The sequence below is a fragment of the Papio anubis genome, chromosome 17 (genome assembly GCF_008728515.1).
Source record: "Papio anubis isolate 15944 chromosome 17, Panubis1.0, whole genome shotgun sequence".
Lineage (NCBI taxonomy): Eukaryota > Metazoa > Chordata > Mammalia > Primates > Cercopithecidae > Papio > Papio anubis.
Window position 1 is genome coordinate 17,413,511 of NC_044992.1, and position 15,656 is coordinate 17,429,166.

Below are 15,656 nucleotides of genomic sequence, written 5' to 3' on the forward strand. Positions count from 1 at the left end.
CCCCAGAAGAGGATGGGGCTGCAATCATTAAACATGCACGTCCCCAGTTCCCTGCAGCCAAGTGCCCATACGTGTGCCTGCCTGGCAGCCCCTTACCCAGGTGCTCCCTGCAGGTCCTGCCTGACTATCTGAAGGGCCTCTTCAGCAGTGTGCCAGCCAGCCAGCCCAGCGAGCAGCTGCTGCAGCAGGTGTCCAAGCTGGCTTCACTGCAGCATCGCGCCAAGGACCACTTCTACCTGCCGAGCGTGTGAGCACCTGCCCTCCTGTCTCAGCTGGGGTGGACAGGCAACCCTGCCCTCTCAGCCCACCTCCACCCCCCTCAGAGCTGGCTGTCCCCAGGCCCCCAGACTCCCCTCTTATACCAGTGGGGCTGTCTGGGAAGGGGCTCTCCTTGCCTGGGGGCTGAAGTTTTCCAACTAGCCATAGGAGCTGGGACCCTGCCTCTCTTTCGCAAGTTGCTTCTGGTTGATATTATTAGCTCAGAACAAAGGTAATGTTAAAAAAAGGTTTCAGGACACATGTTCCCTGTGGTCCAGGAAATACACGTGGCTATGCAGAAAGATTTAGCCACAAAAACATTCACTGCAATGCTGCTACAAGAGCAAAAGATCAGAAGTAACCTCAATATCCAGCAACAGGGAGGAGTCAAGTAAATTATGGGTATTAGCCTTTATTTACTTATATATTTAATTAATTATTGATTTTTTCTTTATTTTTTAAAAACGATATACCACTTTTTATAGAGACAGGGTCTTGCTCTGTTGCCCAGGCTGAACTTTTTTATTTTTGTAGAAACAGCGTCTTGCTACTTTGCCCAGGCTGATCTTGAACTCCTGGGCTCAAGTAACCCTCCTGCCTCAGCCTCCCAAAGCAGTGGGATTACAGGCATGAGCCACCCTGGCTGGCCTAGACAGCCTTTAAACTGATGTTCTCTAAGTTATAATTAATGCTCACAGTGTACATCAGTCATTCTCAAATTTTTGGTCTCAGGACCTTTTTATACTCTTGAAAAGAGCACCTCAGCCGGGCGCGGTGGCTTACACTTGTAATCCCAGTACTTTGGGAGGTCGAGATGGGCGGATCACCTGAGGTCAGGAGTTTGAGACCAGCCCAGCCAACATGGTGAAACCCCGTATCTACTAAAAATACAAATTAAAAAAAAAAAAAAATTAGCCAGGTGTAGTGGCGAGCCCCTGTAATCCCAGCTACTCAGGAGGCTGAAGCAGGAGAATCACTTGAACCCCAGAGGTGGAGGTTGCAGTGAGCCAAGATTGTGCCATTGTACTCCAGCCTGGGTGACAAGAGCGAAACTCCATCTCAAAATAATAATAATAATAATAGGCTGGGCCCTGTGGCTCACGCCTGTAATCCCAACACTTTGGGAGCTGAGGTGCATGGATCACCTGAGGTCAGGGGTTCAAAACTATACTGGCCAACATGGTGAAATCCCGTCTCTATTTTAAACACAAAATTAGCCGGGCGTGGTGGCACATGCCCGTAATCCCAGCCGCTTGGGAGGGTGAGGCAGGAGAATCACTTGAAACCGGGAGGCGGAGGGAGGTTGCAGTGAACCAAAAATCACGCCATTGCCCTCCAGCCTGGGTAAGAAGAACAAAACTCTGTCTCAAAAAATAATAATAATAATAATAATAACAGGACCTCGTGGCTGGGCGTGTGGTGCACGCCTGTAACCCCAGGTACTTGAGAGGCTGAGGCAGAAGAATTGCTTGAACCCAAGAGGCAGAGGTTGCAGTGAGCTGAGATTGCACCACTACACTCCAGCCTGGGCAATGGAGTAAGACTCCGTCTCAAAAAAAAAAAAAAAAAGAGGACCTCAAAGAGCTTTTGTTTATTTGGGTTATATCAGTTAATATATTTACCCTGTTAAAATATTGATGTATTAATTCAGTTAAAAATAAAAATAATAAACCCACTAAATGTCAATATAAATAACTTTTTATGAAAAATGAGTATATTTTCAAAAAAAATTCAGTGATTCATGGGTGTGGTGGCACATGCCTGTAGTCCCAGTAACTCGAGAGGCTGAGGTGGGAGGAACACTTGAGCCTGGGAGTTGGAGGCTGCAGTGAACCGTGATTGCACCACTGGACTCCAGCCTGGGTAACAGAGCAAGAGCCTGTCTCAAAAGAAAAAAAAAAAAATTAGTAGGAATTTTACATTTTCAAAGCTCTGTACTTTTACATTTTCAAAGCTCTGTACTGTCTGACTTAAGGCAGCTGGGTTCCCAGATCTGCTTCTGCAGTCAGCCTGTTGCCATCTCATGTTATGTAGCCTCTGGAAAACTCCACTGTACACTTGTGAGAGAACAAGAGAGAAAACGACAAGTTCCTAGTGTTGTGATGAAAATGGTTTTCAACCCCCTCGACCACACGTTGAGAATCCCTGGAAAAAAGAATAGTAAGATGATGTCCATACCATGTATATTCCAGCACCTGTAACACAGTAAGGGCTCAATATGTAAAACTTCTTATTTTTATTTTTATTTTATTTTTGAGACAGAGTCTCTTTCTGTCACCCAGGCTGGAGTGCAGTGGCCCTATCACGGCTCACTGCAGCCTTGACCTCTTGGACTCAGGTGATCCTCCCACTTCAGCCTCCCAGGTAGCTAGAATCACAAGTGCATGCCACAACGCCCAGCTAATTTTTTTTTTTTTTTTTTTTTTTGAGACGAAGTCTCGCTCTGTCACCCAGGCTGGAGTGCAGTGGTGCGATCTTGGCTCACTACAAGCTCCGTCTCCCGGGTTCACACCATTCTCCTGCCTCAGCCTCCCGAGTAACTGGGACTACAGGCACCCACCACCATGCCCGGCTAATTTTTTTTGTATTTTTTATTAGAGACAGGGTTTCACCATGTTAGCCAGGATGGTCTCAATCTCCTGACCTCGTGATCCGCCTGCCTCGGCCTCCCAAAGTGCTGGGATTATAGGCGTGAGCCACCGTGCCCGGCCACACCCAGCTAATTTTTAAATTTTTTGTAGAGACGGGGGTCTTACCATGTTGGCCAGACTGGTCTCGAACTCTTGGGCTCAAGTTATCCTCCCTCCTTAGCCTCCCAAAGTGTTGAGATTACAGGTGTAATCTCAACGTGCCACTGTGCCTAGCCTAAAGCTCTTTTTTTTTAAGTATGATTTTAAGTGAAAAGAGCAGGAAGCAGCCGGGCCCCAGTGGCTCACGCCTGTAATCCCAGCACTTTGGGAGGCTGAGGCAGGCGGATCACGAGGTCAGGAGATCGAGACCATCCTGGCTAACATGGTGAAACCCCGTCTCTACTAAAAATACAAAAAATTAGCCGGGCGTGGTGCGGGCGCCTGTAGTCCCAACTACTTGGGAGGCTGAGGTAGGAGAATGGCATGAACCTGGGAGGCGGAGCTTGCAGTGAGCCAAGATCGTGCCACTGCACTCCAGCCTGGGCGACAGAGCGAGACTCTGTCTCAAAAAAGAAAAAAAAGGAAAAAAAAAAAAAAAAAAAGAGCAAGAAGCACATAAAGATATATTCCCAATCCCTGATGAAAATAATCGAGTTCTTACTTTTTGCAAGGGACCCTGCATCTGCATTATCTCAGCTATTCTTCCCAACTTCATTTTATTTTCCCTATTTACAGATAAGGCCCAGCAAGGTTATATGGCTTACTGAAGTCTAGCCAGCTAACAATGGGGGAACCAGGATCCAAAACTGGGGAGACTGGGTTCAGATGCCAGGCCCTTACCCCAGCAGTGGAAAGAAGGACAGATGTTACCCAGGGGATCTCTTGGGAGCAGGGGGTCTCTCTCCTGGCTTTCTCCCAACCCTTCCTTCACCTGCAGCTCCAGCTGGTCAGGATGGGCTGGGACTGCTATTGATATTTTCCAGATGTCCAAAGAGGTAAAGTGTCTGCCTCAGGTAGCAGCCAGCATGTGTCAGAGGGAAGAGGGCTGGGACAAGCTGATGCCCAGGGGCCTCAGCCTGGAGGCCCAGCACTCCTCTGCTCAAGGCTCTGCCCAGCCCTGTGGCTGCTTTGCCCACCATGATGTTTCCTCTCACCCCTCTGGCTTTTACTTCTCCTTGGGGGCAGAAAGTATAAAGGATGAAATTGCCTTGGGTTCAAGTCTTGCCCCCACCAACCCATGCTGCTAACTCACTCAGTCACTGTGTAACCTTGAACTAGTCGGTGAACTTCTGAGAGCCTCAGTTCCCTTAACTGCAAACAGGGATCCTAGTGGTACTGGCCCTGGCCATGATTAAGCAGTACCAAGGCACTGTGGGCGCCTCTACCCCACCTTCAGCCCATTTACACTCCCTAGCATTTAGTCTTCCAGGGAGGTGCATAGATCAGGTCTGCTCTGCAGGCCTGCGGCACAGTGAGGATTGCCTGAGCCTGGGAGCTCACTCGGGACCTTTTTCCCCTCCCTCCGTACACAGGCGGGAAGTCCAGGAGTACATCCCAGCCCAGCTCTACCGTACAACAGTAGGCTCAACCTGGCTCAACCTGGTCAGCCAGCACCGGCAGCAGACACAGGCGCTCAGCCCCCACCAGGCCCGTGCCCAGTTTCTGGGTAAGAGCTGCAGGGGAGGGGAGGTGATCATAGGGGGCTTTGCTGAGGAGGGTGGTCATGGAGCATGGATATGGAGGCACCTCTTTCTTTGCACAAAGGCATTTTTCAGTGCCGGTCAAGCTGAGCACCTACCTGGAGAAAACATGTCTTTACAATTTTTATGGAGATGTCACCTAGGCTCAAAGTGGCCCTGGCAGAGGAAGAAGAGCTGCAAGCAGGGATAGAGGAAGAGGCCGTGAGAAGCGAGGCCAGATAGATGGGAGGAGACCCAGACTGAGGGCTCCTGCATTGGCTGGATACAGCCCAGAGAAGCTGTGCAGTTCAGGGCCATGGCTGTTGTCAGTGAACCCTGCCCAGCACGTAACTGCCACCCCCTCTCCCTGCCCAGGCCTCCTCAGCGCCTTACCTATGTTCGGCTCCTCCTTCTTCTTCATCCAGAGCTGCAGCAACATTGCTGTGCCAGCCCCTTGCATCCTTGCCGTCAACCACAATGGCCTCAACTTTCTCAGCACAGAGACTCATGTGAGTGGCCTCAGCCTGGCACTGCCATCACCACCCTCTGTTCCCTGGTCCCCTACCCCCTCCAAGGGGCCAAGACCTCCAGCCACCGAAGCCCAGTTCCACTGGTTACCACCTTTATGATCTCAGGCAAGTCTCTTGCCCTCTCTGAGCCTTGCTTTCCTCATCTGGAAAATGAGGATAAGAGTTGAGCCCACCCATAGGGCTGTTGTGAAGGTGAGATGAGGTAAAACATACCCTATGCACTCAAATAGTACATCTGTGTGCTTGGGCTGCCGTAACAAAAGACCACAGACTGAGTAACTTAAACAACAGAAGTTGATTTCTCACAATTCTGGAGGCTGGCGGTCCAAGGTCAAGGTGTCAGCAGGTCTGGTTTCTTTGGTGGTTTGCAGACAGCTGTCTTCTTGCCGCGTCCTCACATGGCCTTTCCTCTGTGTGCGCACAGCCCTGGTATCTCTTTTTGTATCCTAATTTCCTCTTATAAGGACACCTGTCATATTGGAGGAGGGCCCATCCTAACAGCTTCATTTTAACTTAGTCACCTCTTTAAAGCCCTTATTTCTAAATACATTCTGAGGCACTGGGAGTTAGGGTTTCAACATGGGAATTTGGTGGGGGACATGATTCAGCCTATAATAAGTAGGACCTGTTACCCCCTTAGTTTTTGCTCCCAGAACTAGACCCTGAGACAGGGATTCCAGGGCAAGTGGTTGATTTAGAGTTGATTCCAGGAAACACTGGCGTGAGGAAGTGAGACAGGGAAGGGATGGAGCCAGTAGAGGGGGTGTTAGCAAGCAAGTTGCTGATGTGGGCACCTGGAGGTCAGTCCAGCTGGGGAGCCCTGAGAGATAGCCTAGGGCTTTGCTTCTCTCCTGGGAACAAGGGAGCTGGGGTGTCTATTCAACACTTCCCATCTGTCATTAGCAAGGGCTTCTTTCTGAGGCATTAACTCTCTATCACTCTGACTTTCCCTGTATGTGGTCTAAGTTTGCTTCCTGGGCCAGAAGAAAAGCCCCTAGACAGGCTAGGTACTTGACTCACATCTGTAACCCTAGCACTTAGGGAATCAGAGGCAGGAGGATTCCTTGAGCCCAGGAGTTTGAGACTGGCCTGGGCAACACAGAAGGCCCCGTTTTCCACAAAAAGGAAATTTAAAAAAGAGGTGCCGGTGTTCACAAGAAGCAACTTTGACGTGAAGTTCAGGGCACCAATACCTCTGTATCCCAAGCACTTAGAACACTTAGAGCAGTCCCTGGCACATGGTAGATGCATCATCAGTATTTGTTGAATCAATTTCACAGGTGAGGAAACTGAGGTCCAGAGAGGTAAAGTGATTTGCTCAAGGTCACACAAGTCACTGGGGAACTGGTACTTGAACCGGAGTGAGTCTCGTGCCTCCTATAGATCTGATTTGCAGGGGAGGGGTAAGAGTGGTTGAGACTGTCCTCACCCACAGGCCTGTCTGGCCCCTCTCCCCTACTCCCAGGAATTGATGGTGAAGTTCCCCCTGAAGGAGATCCAGTCGACGCGGACCCAGCGGCCCACGGCCAACTCCAGCTACCCCTACGTGGAGATTGCGCTAGGGGACGTGGCGGCCCAGCATACCTTGCAGCTGCAGCTGGAGCAGGTGGGTCCAGCCCTCAGCCCAACATTACCTTCACTGGGCCCTTCTCTGGGCCTGGCTCCAAGATATGTCAGGTCCCTGCCATGTCCCAGGGAGTATCCAGGCCAGTGCATGGGACAGAACCAACCACAGTGCAGCACAGAACTGCAGATCGTTATGGTGGTCATCCAGGGAAGCAACTTGGCAGTGGGAACACGGCAAAGGGCAGTATGGAGCCATAGAAGATTGGTGACAGGGCAAGGACACTAGAGGTTTGAGAAAGTTCACCTGGGCTGAGATGTGGGGGCTGGATTGTAGGCTCCAGGACTGAGGGTGGAGAAACTGGGCTTCCTGTGTGACAGATGGTAAAACCGAGACCCACCTGTCCTGTGCCTTCCTATGTTTGCAGCAATTGTGGCTGTTACTTAAAAGGCAAGGGTGAGAAAGGCACTGTGGCTCATGCCTGTAATCCCAGCACTTTGGGAGGCTGAGGCAAGGCTAGAGGATTACTTGAACCCAGGAGTTTGAGACCAGGCAACATAGTGAGACCTAGACTCTGCAAAAATTAACAACAACAAAAAAAAGTGCCTATAGTCCTAGCTATTCAGGAGGCTGAGGTGGGAGGACTTCTTGAGCCCAGGAGTTGGAGTTCGAGGCTGCAGTGAGCTGTGATGGTGCCACTGCACTCCAGCCTGGGTGACAAAGTGAGACCCTATCTCTAAAATAAAATGTAAAAAAAAGCATGGATGACCTCTAGGCTCCTGTCCAAGTCTCACAGCCTCCTGGGGTCAGGGCAGGACTACCGTTTTCACTCCACTGAAGAGATAGGATTCAGGCCCAGAGAAGGGGCAGAATTGAGGTTGACACCCACACGTCTGCCCTGTCCAGCCTGTGACATCCCCCCTCCAGGTCTGGGCCCAGCACCACTCCCATGACAGGGCCTATCTTGGAGCGGGGGATTTCCCAGGGCAAGGGAGAGAGACTTCCACTGCCCTAGCCCTGCCTCTGAGGGACAGGACCAAAGTCTCCTTGGCCCCCTGTGCCTCTTGGAGAGCCTGTTACTTGGGTCTAGGGTCCTAATGCACTCCCCACCACACCCCAATCTGCTCCTGCCTGGGGTCACATAGATCCTTGCCTTACCCACTGGTAGCCTTGGGCCCCAGGCCTGCCGCCTCCTTCCCAGAGGCCACCTCCCTGAGCCCGTACAATGGCTCTGTGGTGTTCTCCTACCTCCTTTTTTTTTTTTTTCCCAGTAGAGACAGGGTCTTGGTATGTTGCCCAGACTAGTTTTAAATTCCTGGCCTCAAATGATCCTCCCACCTCAGTTTCCCAAAGTACTGGGATTATAAGTGTGAGCCACCGCACCCAGCCTTCTCCAACCTTCTTGTATGAACCTGGTCATTTCTTCTTTGGTTCTTTTCTGGTCCTTCCTCCCCTAGACAATCTTTTTTTTTTTTTTTTTTGAGACAGAGTCTCGCTCTGTTGCCCAGGCTGGAGTGCAGTGGTGTGATCTCAGCTCACTGCAACATCCACCTCCTGGGTTCAAGCGATAATCCCACCCCAGCCTCCTGAGTAGCTGGGACTGCAGGTGTGTGCCACAATGCCTGGCTAATTTTTGTATTTTTAGTAGAGATGGGGTTTCACCGTTTTGGCCAGGTTGGTCTCGAACTCCTGACCTCAAGTGATCCATCCACCTTAGCTTCCCAAAGTGTAGGGAGGGGCATACAGGCATAAGCCACCACTCCTGGCCCCCTAGACAATCTCTAAACGTTGCTGAGTCTGGGCCTTTCCCCAGGGCGCCCTATCTGATACTGAGGCTTTCAAAACCATGTCTACCATCACAGCATCCATATTTCTACCTCCTGCCCAGACTACTTGAGCTCCAGGCTCCCTCAGCATCCCCCTTGGAGACCAACAGTCCTCTACAGCTTTCCTCCCAATCCTTCCAGGCACTCAGGCCCCAAATCTGGGAGTCCTTCCCATCCCTGTCCCTTCCTCTCATGACCTCTGTGGCCTCCTCTGCCACCTCCCTCCCCTCTGCTCATTCCTCCAGCCACCCTGGCTCCCTTGTGCTGAGTTTGTTCTCCCTGCCCTGGGTCCTCTGCCCTCACTGTCCTCTCCACTTGGAACGCTCTTCCCTGATTCAGCACAGGGCCCATTGTCTCCCTTTATTTGGGTTTCAACACAAATATCACCTTTTTCTAGAAGCCTTCCCTAACCCTCGTCCCTAAGAACTCATGATCCATGCCTCCATAGCCCTTATTATGCCTTGGAAATCATTTAGTTATTTGTTTATGTATTATCTCCTTATATTCGTCCGTTTTATGTTGCTATAAAGGAATACCTGAGGCTGCATAATTTACAAAGAAAAGAGGTTCATCTGGCTCATGGTTCTGCAGGCTGTGCAAGAAGCGTAGTGCCAGCACCTGCTTGGCTTCTGTGGAGGCCTCAGGAAGCTTTTACTCAAGGCAGGAGGCAAAGGGGAAGCAGGCACATCGCATGGCAAGAGAGGGAATGAGAGAGAGAGGGTCCAAACAACCAGCTCTTGTGTGAACTATAGAGTGAGGACTCACTAATTACCTCCGGTAACCAAGCCATTCATGAGGGATTTGCCTCCAAGACCCAACACCTCCCACCAGGCCCTGTCTCCAACATTGGGGATCACATTTCTTTTCTTTTTTTTTTTTTTTTTTTTGAGACAGTACCTTGCTCTGTCGCCTACGCTGGAGTAATCTCGGCTCACTACAACCTCTGCCTCCCCAGTTCAAGTGATTCTCCTGCCTCAGCCTGCCAAATACCGGGATTACAGGCACGTGCCACCACGCCTGGCTATTTTTTTGTATTTTAGTAGAGACAAATTTTGCCCTGTTGGCCAGGCCAGTCTCGAACTCCTGGCCTCAAGTGATCCGCCCACCTTGGCCTCCCAAAGTGCTGGAATTACAGGCATGAGCCACCATGCCTGGCCGGGGATCACATTTCAACATGAGATTTGGGAGGGACAAATATCCAAACTGTATCATTCCCCCATCAGAATGTCAGCTCCAAGAGAGCAGGACTGTGTCCATCTTGTTCGTGCTGTGTCCATAACTCAGTGCCTGGAACATAGTAGATGCTCAATACATATTTGTTGGTTGCATGGGTGGGTGGGTGGATGGATGGATGGATGGATGAAGGCCTCTTTGGTTTTCGCACTTCCTTGCGGCACCACGTGACCTCCTTATGCTGCCATCTCTGCCTCTGGCCTGTATGTGTCAGGGGCTACATTCATTCACTCATTCAGCATAGGTCCATTGAGCATCTCTGTGTAGCAAAGATACTGAAGTGACTGAGAGTCCCTCAACCCTGGCCCTCACAGAGCCTCAAGTCTCAGATATAAAATATACCTTGATCAGTGCTGGCAGGGTGTACAGGGGACCTGAGCTATCTGGGAGGTAATCAGGGAGAGCTTCCAGGAGGAGGTGATGTCTGAGTGCAGCAGTGTTGCACCAACAGACCTGGGTCCCCATCCTGCCCACCTCTGACAGGCTGTGTGAGGGGATCTTGAGGCATCCCTGCTTCTCACTGAACCTCAGGTTCCACACTGTCAAATGCAGCAACAATCCCAGAAAGGCCTAGAACATGGCAGCCTGTGGGTAGGTAAAGGATTGGCTGGAGGAGAAGAGTCCATCTGCACATGCCGATTTAATTAGCCGAGGTGGCCCCCAAGGCAGGGCCAGCATAGCTAACCTCAGCAGAGAGCACTTCAGAGTGTGATCCTCAGGTCTCTTACCATCCAGGTTCAAATCCCACCACCTACCAGTTGTGCAGTCTGGAGCTTCAAGGCTCTGTGCCTCAGTTTCTCCACCTGTGGAATGGGATATAATAGCTCCTGTCTCTTAGAGACACTGGGGGGATTAAAACAGGTAGGACACATCAGGCCTTTAGGACAAGGCCTGGCACACAGTTACCACTCAGAGTGCTGCTAACATGATTTTTCCTTTCTCAGAGCAGCTTCCCTGGGGGGATTCCAACAATGGCTTCCATCTGAGAACCACATTCAGAGATTGATTTCCGCAATTCCCTGATGCCTTCCCCTACTCTGCTCCAATTGGGAGCACTGAGCCTGGGTCACTGCCCATTGTGCACTGTGGGAGCCAGGCGGTAACCATGGCAACAGACAGTTAGAAACTGTTACCATTTATTGATTGGATTCATACTTTTAAAATCTAAAGCATTTACACGTGGCCGGGCATGGTGGCTCACGCCTGTAATGCCAGCCCTTTGGGAGGCCGAGGTGAGCAGATCATGAGGTCAAGAGATGGAGACCATCCTAGCCAACATGGTGAAACCCCATCTCTACTAAAAATGCAAAAATTAGCTGGGCATGGTGGTGCGTGTCTGTAGTCCCAGCTACTCGGGAGGCTGAGGCAGGAGAATGGCTTAAACCTGGGAGGCGGAGGTTGCGTGAGTCAAGATCGCACCATTGCACTCCAGCCTGGTGACAGAGCGAAACTCTGTCTCAAAAAAAAAAAAAAAAAAAAAAAAAAAAAATTTACATGCAGTAAAGCCTCACTGAATCCTCACCACAGCCCTGTCTGTGAGGCAGTCCCCTGGTCAATTGTGACTTTACAGATGAGGCCACTGAAGCTCAGAGAGGTGAAGCGATAGACCCCAGGTCACACGGCTCACATGGAGCAAAGCCAGCAGAGGCACTTAGTCTCCTGCTTGCTTACCCCTTGCATCCCACACCCCACCATTTGGCCTTCCAGTTCTTCATGCTCCTCTCAGGCCCTGGGGGAGGTGGGGACAAGGGTTCCTGCATGAATGGTGGTCTCCACCTATCTCCCAACCACCTCTCCATTCTGTACATCCCACCCCAAGGTAAGAGCTGGGCAAGTGTTGGGTGGGCATGGACTGTCACTGTCACCTGCAGGGACTGGAACTGTGTCGTGTGGTGGCCGTGCACGTGGAGAACCTGCTCAGTGCCCGTGAGAAGCGGCTCACATTGCCCCCCAGCGAGATCACCCTGCTGTGACCCGGCTCCCAGCCCTCCAGTACCTTCTGCAGAAGACTCACTGTGTGGCCTCAGAGAAATCACTAGACCTCTCAGGATCAATGACCCCTGTAAGGGGCCAGAGCCTTGGAGGACACTAAGAGGAGGCAGGAGGAGCAACTAAAATCCCCAAGAACCCAAGAAGACCCATCCTGAATTGGGATGGAATGGCAGCATGCAGACTTGGGTCAGATAGCAGGAGGAACTTTCAAAAGTCTGGCCCATGGTGCAATGGAGCAGAAGGCAGGACCATGAGGCCTTCTGCCATGTACCCATTGCAGACCCTGCCCCTAACGCCTGCCTATGGCACAGAAGCCCCACACCAGTTGCCTAGATGAACTGGACTCTGCCTTTGGTTTACTCAGGGTCTGATGTTGGAATCTGCTCCAACTCCACATCCCAGCACCTACATGTCCTTCTAAGGGGCCCCTCCCTGTGCTGCCAGTCAGCCTGGATTTCTGGTCTTTGGTTATTTCTGTGCAAACAAAAGGTGTGCCTGGCAGCCATTTCTCCATGGAGTTGCTAAGTGGCTGGAAAACAAGCCTGAGGGAGGAGGCAGGAATTGGAGTTACCTTAGGCCCCTGACTCACTGCCTACGAACAGACCATCCCCCACTCCTTGGGTATCCCCAACCCCAAGCCCCCATCACTTGATGGATCACACAAGTTTGAGTGGTATAAGGGAGAAATCTGGGAAAAGGCTTCTTGGAAAATGGGACATTAGCATTGAGTTTTGAAAGATAAGTAGGAGTTTGCTAAGAATAGATGGAAGAGAGCGGGATAAACATTCCAAAGAAAATCATGTTTGTTCCCTGCTGTATCTTCCATAACCTAGGAGGATGCCTAACAGAGAGTAAGCACTTAAAAAATATTTGTCATATGAATGAAAAAATAAACGAATGAATGTTGACAGAAAGTGCTGGTGCTTTGGGGAGCTTGTGCTGGGCAGGGAACACTTGGGAATGGGAGACTAGATAGGTAGATGGGGGCATAGTTGCAAGATCCATGGCAGCAGCAATACCTACTGTGAACGAGGCGAATACCAGGCACTGGCAGTTAATCACAGTCAAATCACCGCAAACTAGGATAAGACCTGTGAGTGGGAGTTAGCTAGGGAATGAGGAGAGAGAACAACATATGCAGGGGCCCTGAGGTGCGCATTACTTGTAGCAGGATCTGAGACTGAAGAGGCGGGCCAAGACAGTTTGGATAGGGCTTCTGGGATACATTAAGAACTTAGGATTTCTGGGCTGGGTGCAGTGGCTCACGTCGGTAATCCTGGCACTTTGGGAGACTGAGGCAGGCGGATTTTCTGAGCTCAGGAGTTCGAGACCGGCCTGGGCAATATGGTGAAACCCCGTTTCTACTGCAATATGAATAATATATAGGGCAGTGTGCCCCTGTAATCCCAGCTACTCAGGAAGCTTAGGCAGGTGAATCGCTTGAACCCAGGAGGCAGAGGTTGCAGTGAGCCAAGATCATGCCACTGCACTCCAGCCTGGGTGACAGAGTGAGACTCCATCTCCGGAAAAAAAAAAAAAAAAAGAATTTAGGATTTCTGGGCCAGGCATGGTGACTAACACTTGTAATCCCAGCACTTTGGGAGGCTGAGGCCCGTGGGTCACTTGAGCTTAGGAGTTTGAGACCAGTCTGGCCAACACGGTGAAACCCCGCCTCTACTAAAAATACAAAAATTAGCCAGGCATGGTGGCATGTGCCTGTAATCCCAGCTACTCAGGAGGCTGAGACACAAGAGTCACTTGCACCCAGGAGGTGGGAGTTGCAGTGAGCCGAGATCATGCCACTGTACTTCAGCCTGGGTGACAGAGCGAGACTCAGTCTCAAAAAAAAAAAAAAAAATTTTAGGATTTCATTCCAACAGCCATGAGGAGCCTTCAAAGGTTTTCCAGAGAGGGAAGGGGAGGTGCAACCTGCACAGATTGTACTTTGTAAAAGCCATTCTGACCACTGAACAAAGAGTGAATGTAGGAGTTGGCCGCTGCAGTGTTAGCTGGAAAACTTGTCATGGATTCTAGTGGTGGTGATGGGTGGGGAGAACTTGGGAGAGATTAGAAGGTCCAGCTGGCAGGACTAGGGGGTCAATCAGACCATCCCAGGATGGAAAGGATCAAGAAAGAGCCCCTGATACAACTGCCACAGGACTGTCCCGCTTTTCACCACTGTCTTGGGTTGGCTTTACCCAGAAGCAGACCCCAAGGTGAGGAAAGTAAGGAACTCACCAGAAAGAGTGTGGTGTCAATCAAGTTACCACTGCACAGGGGCTGTGCCTGGCGGCAGCTCACCTAACCCCTGGGGTTCTGCCTGCGGCGCTGATGCTCCCTCAGTATAGGGACTCCCCAAAACAGAGCACAGTGGGCTCCAACATGAGGCAGCCCTAAGTCCTGCCCTATGCCCCTCATTTCTCAGTGTTGTGAGATCATACATGGTGTGTGTGAGGGGGAGGGGGTGTCAGGCTAATTACTTTTGCCCCAAAACCTTTTCCCTAGTCGAGCTAAACTGTGAGGCTCAGGAAGGGATGATGTGGCAGAATGAAAGCAAGGGGGCCCTTTTGGCTTTCAGAATAGGACTGGGGCCTCCCACACAGACTATAAGCGGTTCCTTGGAAGTAGATCGTCCAGGTTGAGCCACAATGTGAATCACCTCTTCTCTAGGTTGACAGCCTCTCCCATCCTGGACACTGCAGTGGAAGCTTCCCTGTGTTCCTCCCTGACTGTTCTTGAGCTAGGACTCTCCCCTCTCTGAGCCCCAGTGAGGGACAGCACAGATTCTGGAACCAGGCAGCCTGGGTTTGAGTCATCACTAGGCCACATACTCGCTGTATGGCCTTGGGCAAGTCATTTCACCTCTCTGGGCCTGTTTCCCTATATATACAATGGTAATAATGATGATGTCCCCCTCATTGAAGTGTTTGGACGATTAATTGGGCTAGTATATGTACAGGTCCTGGCACACAGTAAAAACTTGGGAATTTTTTTTAAAAATGTCCATTCCAGGCTGGGCGAGGTGGCTCACGCCTGTAATCCCAGCATTTTGGGAGGCCGAGGCGGGAGGATCTTGTGCCCAGGAGTTCCAAGACCAATTTGGGCAACATGGTGAAACCCCATCTCTACTAAAAACAGAAAAATCAGCGGGGTGTGGTGGTGCATGCCTGTAGTTCCAGCTACTCAGGAGGCTGAGGTGTGGGAGGATCGCTTGAACCCGGGAGGTCGAGGTTGCAGTCAGCCGAGATAGTGACACTGCACTCCAGCCTGGGCAACGGAGGAGTAGGACGAGGACGAGGAGGAGGAGGAGGAGGAAGAGGAGGAGGAGGAGGAGGAGGAGACGGGTGATAAGGAACTGGCATTTCAGGTGGCGGAAACATCCTGGGCAAAGGCCAGGAGGTGAGACACAGTATGCTTGTAGACCTGGCTTACAGGATGAGGACCGGGCTGGGGCTCATGTACGTGGAAAGAGAGGAGAGGAGGAGCCAAGGCCAGAAGGGTCTTGAAGAAAAGCTTTGAGCGCCAAATAAAGCAGGGGAACTTTATCCTGGGGAGACATGGGAGATTTTCCAGCAGAACCCCCCCATTTGTTGGAGCCCTCCAGTGCATCCGGCACGGCCACGCCTTTTTGTCTCGTTTTGGAGCTCTGTCGCCCAGACGGGAGTGCAGTGGCGCGATCTCTGCAGCCTCAAGCCCCTAGGCTCAAGGGGTCCTCCCACCTCAGCCTCCTGAGGAGCTAGAACCACAAGCGCGCGCCACCACGCCCAGTTCTTTTTTTGAAATTTTATTGTAGAGATGGGGTTGCCATGTTGGCCACGCTGGTCTCGAACTCCTGGGCTCAAGTGATCCGCCCGCCCTGGTCTCGCAAAGTGCTAGGATTACAGGCGTGAGCCCCCGAGCCCGGCCACGCCTTGGTTGACTGCTTCAAAACTTTTTTGAATTGA

General features: G+C 51.2%; 1 protein-coding gene across 7 annotated transcripts in view; it reads left to right on the forward strand.

Annotated features, from left to right (window-relative positions):
• Nucleotides 1–12,626, forward strand: part of MYO15A (myosin XVA) — a 65,417-nt gene extending 52,791 nt beyond the window's left edge. For 5 of the 7 annotated variants that reach the window (XM_031657391.1, XM_031657393.1, XM_031657394.1 and 2 more), the window contains 5 exons: nucleotides 114–247; nucleotides 4,421–4,554; nucleotides 4,943–5,076; nucleotides 6,563–6,703; nucleotides 11,592–12,626. In XM_031657391.1, the coding sequence (XP_031513251.1) occupies nucleotides 114–247; nucleotides 4,421–4,554; nucleotides 4,943–5,076; nucleotides 6,563–6,703; nucleotides 11,592–11,693 (645 nt within the window). In that variant the 3' untranslated portion in view covers nucleotides 11,694–12,626. Of the gene's footprint in view, nucleotides 1–113; nucleotides 248–4,420; nucleotides 4,555–4,942; nucleotides 5,077–6,562; nucleotides 6,704–11,591 lie in introns of those variants that run through there. The other 2 variants (XM_021928800.2, XM_031657396.1) reach the window with 2 other exon arrangements.
• Nucleotides 12,627–15,656: the final 3,030 nt, after the last annotated feature.